We start from the raw sequence: 7,845 nt of genomic DNA, 5'->3' as shown, positions 1-7,845 counted from the left end.
GAATATATTTCTTTACAATATATTAATTATATTAATATAATTTATTCTCATATCTATCTATTTAATAAATTTATTTATATCATATTTCTTGCTTTATTTTAGGAAGAGTCACTAGCTTAAATATTTCAACTAAAGAAAAGGAAAAATAACTGAATGTTGAGCTGAACTTATCTGTTGTTGTTACTATTATAGTCTGAAAATCACTTATAATTGTTATCATAATATGTTATGTTTCATGTGTACTTGACTTTAAGTTATATATTCATAAATGTGATTGATATAATTTAATAATTATTGTGATTTATATACTCATGTTATTTTAGTTTTGAACTTAATAAATTATATCATTTAAAATTTCAATTAATAAATACTATTATTTAAACTTTTCTTTCACATTATTTGCTTTATCAGGGTGGCAGGATATTTTAATCTTGTCATGGTTTTGTCTCGATTTGTAATGAGACATAGGATAAAAATTCAATTCCAATAATTTTTCAAAACGGGACATAGGACAGGAGTGTCCCACTCTTGTCCCGTGAACGCCCATAGTTCTTTTTAAGCCACAATCTCTTTTGATCTCATTTATAAGTTACTAATGTCAACCTCATCAATATCAATATAATAAAATTACGGAGAATAAAAGTAAGTAAAATTTGAAACATAAACATCAAGTAAAAAAGAAAGTATACAAATTATATAATATTATTTTTTATCTCTCTTTTTTATTTTTTAAGAATAGTTTAGAAATTTTAATTTAAAATAAAGTGATCTTATCAACTAGTGATTTATAAAATAAATTAAATTATACTTTTAAAAGGTGTTTAACATATAAGACCGAAGAGAGTATAAAGGATGTAGTTTACTTGCCAAATTTTATGATAAAAAAAACCCATGTTTAATTATCTCCAGCATAAAAAAATGTCTGGTTATCAATGCTCTTGCAGTCTAATAACATACAAGTTTTTTTTACAAGTAAGCGATTGTGAGTTATGTCTCGGGCGTATTTATAATTTTAAAAATATAATTTTAAATATTTATATTTTACTCACATTTTATTATTAATTTTTATATTTTTTTAATATTTTTAATTTATATATTTTTATTTTTTATCATTTTTAAATCCCTCTAAAGTCTTTATACTTTATTAATGGAAGGATATAAAATAATAAAATGTAAAAATATAAAAATTAAAAATATTAAAAAATTATAGTAATTAATATTAAAATATGAGTAAAATATAAGAATTTAAAATTATATTTTTTTTATAATTTTAAGTAGTTAGTGAATATCCTTCCAGATAAAAAAAGCACGCTTAATAAAAAAAAATGACGCAGGTGCTTAGCGCGTCAGGGCACGCTCGTGCATATTCACAATGACTTGTATGATGAACCTGAACTTTCCGCGTCATGGACGTCTTATAAATTCCCGATTATAGTCCGAGGAGCTGATGCCTTTGTTCGAGCTTGTGAGAAGCAGCCAACCTCACCCCTGTAACATAAACAATCCCCCCGCCCGCACCCCCCCCCCCCAAAAAAAAAAACAACAACAATGCCGCCGACCGATGTTCCTGGTATTCCTCCCATCGCCGGCATCGACTACCTGAGCAGCCAGGTCTTACCTGAACCCGATGTTTTTATTCACACTTCCAACGGCGCGCGCATTCCTGCGCACACAAGCATTCTGGTACTCCTCCCTCTTTGCCTTCAAATTAATTGAAGCTAGTCATCTTATTAAGATTCCTTGATATAATCAGGTTTTGAATCTAATCATCTAATTTGATTTTCGCTGATGGTCGTTTTTCGGTTCTAAACTGCGAAGGCTTCAGTATCGCCGGTTTTGGAGAATATCATAGATCAGCCACGCAGGCATCGGAGCTCCGAGAGGATCATTCCCATACACGGCGTTCCTTGCGACGCCGTCACCGCTTTTCTCGGCTTCCTTTATTGTTCCAGGTTGGTAACGACTACGGCGGTGATTGTCACTTGTTCACTTGGTCTCCTCGTTTTCCGCCGCGAAATAACGAACGGTGTGAAAAAATGACTGAGACACGCCTGAATGACCGATGCAGGTGCACGGACGAGCAGATGGAGAAGTACGGGATTCATCTGCTAGCATTGTCGCACGTGTATTTGGTGCCACAGCTGAAGCAGAGGTGCATCAAGGTGCTTTCCAAACGGTTAACGATTGAGAATGTGGTGGATCTGCTCCAACTCGCGAGACTCTGCGACGCGCCTGATCTTTGCATCAAGTGTATGAAGCTGCTCGCCAATCACTTCAAATCTGTGGAAGCAACAGAGGGCTGGAAATTCTTGCAGAAGTATGATCCCTGGCTCGAGCTCGACATCCTCAGATTCATGGACGAGGACGAATCGGTAAAATCCAAATTCCCGTCAGTTCAATTGAATTTATATGAATTATGATTTCATTCTGTGGAATTTCCATTTTCCAAATTAAAACGAGTCATACAGTGGGAATATTGGAACAGAGGAAGAAGAAATCGAGAAAGCAGAGGGAGGAGCAGAGGCTGTATGCAGAGCTGAGCGAGGCGATGGAGTGTCTGGAACACATATGCACGGAAGGGTGCACCGACGTTGGGCCTTACGGTGTGGAGCTCCGGGGAGAGAGGAAGCCGTGCAGCAAATTCGCCACGTGTCATGGCCTCCAGCAATTAATCAGACACTTCGCTACGTGCAGCAAGAGGGTGAACGGAGGGTGCTTACGCTGCAAGCGAATGTGGCAGCTCTTCCGACTCCATTCCTCCATTTGCCAGCAAACGGCCCATTCTTGCAAGGTTCCTCTCTGCAGGTATTTTTTATTAATTCAACGCACTATCGCAGATTCTCTCTCTTTGCTTTTTCATATTCTATTTATACTTATAATTTTGATTTCAAAAACATGGTAGAAGGGACCAAATAACAGAAAAAGAGAGCACGCCAAAAAATATTAATATTTTAGCACGAGTTTCTCTAATTTGAATTGGTTTTTTTCCCCTTTTGCTTCTTCTTATTTCCTTCCCCTTCTTTAAAGGCAGAAAGATAGGTTATTTTTTCTTTTTCTCTTGATTTTTTTTTGTTGGGGGGGTTGAGAGTAGGCTTAGAGGCCTCTAAATTAATCGATCAATAAAATATTATAGAGAAAAACATTTAAAGTATTTATTTTTAATTAACTTAAAACACATATATTTATTATAAATTATTTATTTTATAATGAATTCTTATTATTAATTAATATTATTAATATATTAAAATTTATATATTTTTATTTAATTAGATAAAAATATAAAAATAAGTATATAAGTCTTGCCCAATATCATATAACATGAGACTGGTCAAGGAACAATTGACACAGGAGTTGTGATTAAAATGGATCCAAAATCATTTAAAAAAAAAAATCTACCCATGACACGGAGGTTTTATATTTTGTTTCTCCATTCTCGGGGATTTGTTTTCTTGATTAGTTTATTTTCTGAGGTTTTCTCTACGCCAGAAAGTCAAATCTCGGTTCCCATTTTTCCCTATTAAAATATGATAGATCATCCCTGGGGAGCCCACTCTATTTTTGGCCAACCTCGATAGGCCAGTCCGCGTCGCTGATTTTGATTGGCCGCAACATAGAAAGCCAGTTAATTAGCCGGAGGAACACGACTGGGAATTAAATTACTCATTAATTTGGCACCATGCGTCGTTGTATTCGACAAGTCTTCACTATCGTTTTTCATGTGACAATTGAAGATCCTGGGCTGCAATATCAAGTCTCCAATTAAGCCTTGCATGTAAGTTTTTTTTTTAAAAGAAATTAATAGTTTTTTAATAAATCAATTTGAATATAAAGTAAACCGTTGATTACTTTCTTTTAAATTTATCCATTCATAATATTTTATAAGTATAATAAAATGTTATGAGAAAAAAAATATCTTTAGGATTCAATGAGGTAGTTAATGTATTCCTTAAATTCTCTTCGAAACACGGTTGCTCCGGTAGAGTTATATATATATATATACTCTCTTTATTTTTATATATGTAATGTTTTTTAAAAATTTATTTTATTTTTAAATATAAAGGATGTCATAATATTTTTAAATAATTTAATCTTTCTCTCAAAAAAGAAAAGGCATATTAATTATGTGTTTTACTTGTCACTGTTATGATATTAATTGATATTATTAAGGATAAAATTAAAAAATTACTGCAATTTAATGAGATTTTAATTAAATAATAAATTTTTATTGATATATGTAATTTTGGTTAAAAACACGAGTATATATTATTTTTATTTTGAATATTTGATGTTTTTGGGTTTTATAAATTCTTACTGTTGGTTAATTCGTTGCATTCTCTCCCTAATGCGGTTCTCATCAGACGCAGCTGTTGGCCTGTCATATAGTCTCCATAAATTTAACCTATCTGTTACTCTTAACTGTAATGGTCATCTTCACAGCCAGACTAGCTGGATAATATGTCCATTTGTCTCCTCCTCTCATTTCACGGGCCAATAAAAATGACGCAACTTAATATTATAGTACCCTCAACTTGGGCAGCGTGGGGGTGACAAACTTCTATCAGTGAAGGGTCGTTCATAAATTTAAAAGAAATGTGTCAGTATCTGTGATATTTGTTTCGTTTCTCTACGTCATCCAAAATAATGGCCACTTTTACCCAGCCATCATCTGCACAAGTGGGATATTTGACGAACACAATTGTTTTGCATATCACTGTATTGTTGGATTAATTTAAAGACTCGCTAACCAGTTGGAAGATTAATTTAATTAATCATGTTCTGATCCTTATACCAGGGATGAAAGTTAAAAATAATATATGTCATTGCCGATTCTTTAACTAGGACAAGATAAATATTTAGTTTTTGTGCTTTGTTTTTGAATTTTTGTACACGTCATATTGTTATTAAAAAGTTGAAGATTTAAATTAAAAATTGTACATAAATTTAGTCTTTATCTTAACATCACACGGAACTATTTCTTTTCTTAACGCACATTGGGTCCATTCTCGTGATTTCTTTCTTCCTTCCTCTTTTTGGGTAACATATCTTGTGATTTCTCTTCAGCACACAAGTTATGAATAACGTGTCCGTTTGGGAAACTTGACAGGGAAATGCAAATGAAAATGCAGCAAGAGAAAAAGAAAGATGATCCGAAGTGGAAACTACTCGCGAGAAAAGTGGCCTCTGCTAGAGTCATGTCCACACTTTCTTTGGCAAAGAGGAAGAGGGATGATGAAAGTAGAATAAGCATGAACAATTATGGCCTTAGAAGTTTCAAATTAAAATGAGAATTGTAAAATATAGTGCAGTTTATAGTGTTAGTGTCTTTCACTTTTTATTTCATTTCTGCAGAGTTTATGTGGTCTGATGTGTTCTTTGTAGAAGCAGCAGGTTTTTGAATAGAGCGATCCTGTTGTGCGTTCCTTTTTCCCTTTCCCTTTTCCTTTTTTTTTTGTAGAAAACCATAAATCAATTAATAGATTGTAATTGATGTAATTTGTTTGGTTTTTATGCTTATCGATCGACATAGTAACCAAGGCAGCCTTAAGACTTATATAGTTATATGTCCCCTTAAGGTTATTGCTAAACTAGAAAATTCATTCTCTCTTCGTCGACGTCTTCTTTTAATTCATCTCCCTTTTCACCGCGATGTGGAAACACTTCTTATTTAAAGAGGACATCATGACTGTGATGATTCTATCTTCAACATGGAGATATGGACTCGGATAGAGTTATTGAGAATGGAGGCAAACAATCAACCCTTTGAATGTGTATGGGTCAAATGTCTAGAAATAAAGGCAAGCATTGGGCAGCTTAGTTATACAATTGTCGCATTGCATGGGGCTTGTGTCTTTTTTGAGAGACCTACCAATTCCGCGCTGGAATTGCAACGATCAACTTCATTGTAATTTGATTTTATAATTTATACACACGCACGCACACGTGTGTGTGTAGAAAAGGGCTCACACACTAAATAAATTAGGACCCATTTGTTTATTGGAAAGGAAGTAACTAAAATGGATTAACTAAATAAACATAAAAATAGAATGATCAATACATAAAGGGGAGAAAATTAAAGCAAACTACATTTACAAGAAGAAAGGATAATTTAATTTATAAGGTTAAGAATTATAATTTATGAGTTTTGTGGTTGGTGTTATGATTCCAACATTAATTGTAACATATAATATTAAATTTTATCATGTTTATCGCAAGTAATTAGGTAATTTAGTTTATTTTTTTAATCATTTCATTATTATTATCTCCAGTAACGGTCCTTAAGGTGTTGCAAAAGGAACTCATATATATGACTTGTTTCGTGAGATTTTCAGAGATCTTGTCTACGGACAATCTAAAAAGTATTCAAGAGGCTACACCGGAAAAAGTGTCCAATCCATCACTGAGCACAAAGAAGGAGGTCCAATGTTGGCCAGAACGAGGAAGCATGGGCATCGGATTCCACTAATTAAGTAAAGCAGTTGAGAAATTATGAGTGTTTCATTCATGAGCATCAATTAGGGACACAACGTGCCTTAAAATATTTTCTTTTGCCTAATGCCTGGCCTCGATGTGTTTATTTTTTATTGATGGAGTCCAGCATCAACTTGGCTGCTTGTCTGATCAGTTTTTGAGTCTCGCTTTCAATCCGAACACCGCTTCTCAGCAAATTTGTTTCTCTTCTTTGCTACTAGCTAGTAAATAATGTCAAATTGGCCCACTTGCTTTAATGGAAATTCAATCGTGAAATTAGATGTACCTCAAAACATATTCAAAATCTTATCTTGCAAGCGAAAGATCAGAACCACATATTCCTTGAAAACCAACAGAGTTCTAAAAGCGAAACTCTTAAGTTCTGGAGTTACAGTTAAGTTAATCATAATTCAAAAGAGACTGAGGAGGGGATGATGGTTGTGAGGCCCAGTCGGAGCTAAAAATAATTTTTTTCTTTGATATAATTAATAAATATTATATAGAAAGTCGTACTATTTATTCATAACACATGCACAATATATCTTACTAAAGCATGAGCATTTAGTTAATAATTTCCCCAAAAAAAAAAATCTGGTTGGTGTCTCGTTAGCTTTTTTCTTATGATTATGATATGACATGCTGGTTTTTTTCCTTTTTATATTGTTGGGAGGTCAAGCTATGTATGACTAATTTTTTTTCCTTCCAGTTTTCTCCTTAATTCTAATTGGCAGCTTATTGGAAGAGGGATGAAAGAAATACATCAGCTGTCACTTTAAAAAAAATATCTCAACGAGCTTTCCACATCAGAGAAGAGAGGAACGCATACATTGGTACTAGCCCATCAGATGATTTTTATTAAAATTTAGATATTACCATCAAAATGTACTTCTGAGTTGATATCAAATTTTAAATTTATTGGAGAGAGATTGGGATTCGAAATGCAATCTCCTCATATGAGATTGGATTGTCAGGTTTGGTTCCATGCATTGGGAGAAGTAAATCGTGTGGCCGACGTTCTGACTCGTAAATTCCAAAATGAAACATCAAAATTCATATGGGTGCGGATACTGTCTAGCTTGGTACTCCCCCTGTTTTTATATATAAAAAAAATTATATCATATAATTTAAAAAAATTAATTAATCATAATAATTATATTTAAAAATAAAAAAATTAAACTAAAATGTTCTATACTTATCAATATAAATATACATTAATTATTTTTTATTAATGTATATTATGAGGGGTGATCTAAGAAACGTATAATAAATACTCATTAAAATATGTAATTTTATTTATATAAGAAAAAAGTAAACAAAGATAATTTTTTTATAAATAAAAACAGAGTAATACATGGATATCCATCCTTGAATGAATTG

At 32.8% G+C, this 7,845-nt stretch overlaps 1 protein-coding gene across 1 annotated transcript; it reads left to right on the top strand.

Moving 5' to 3' along the window:
- The first annotated feature begins 1,509 nt into the window (after positions 1 to 1,509).
- Positions 1,510 to 5,420, top strand: LOC129320518 (BTB/POZ and TAZ domain-containing protein 1-like). The gene is made up of 5 exons (XM_054966011.1): positions 1,510 to 1,683; positions 1,819 to 1,952; positions 2,069 to 2,372; positions 2,486 to 2,805; positions 5,105 to 5,420. The coding sequence occupies exons 1-5, from the start codon at positions 1,549 to 1,551 to the stop codon at positions 5,283 to 5,285; spliced, it is 1,074 nt and encodes a 357-aa protein (XP_054821986.1). The 5' UTR covers positions 1,510 to 1,548; the 3' UTR covers positions 5,286 to 5,420.
- The last annotated feature ends 2,425 nt before the right edge of the window (positions 5,421 to 7,845 follow it).

Source organism: Prosopis cineraria, unplaced genomic scaffold (assembly GCF_029017545.1).
Source record: "Prosopis cineraria cultivar Desert tree isolate PC_DT_omini unplaced genomic scaffold, ASM2901754v1 PC9, whole genome shotgun sequence".
Lineage (NCBI taxonomy): Eukaryota > Viridiplantae > Streptophyta > Magnoliopsida > Fabales > Fabaceae > Prosopis > Prosopis cineraria.
This window is presented reverse-complemented; position numbering and strand designations above follow the sequence as displayed.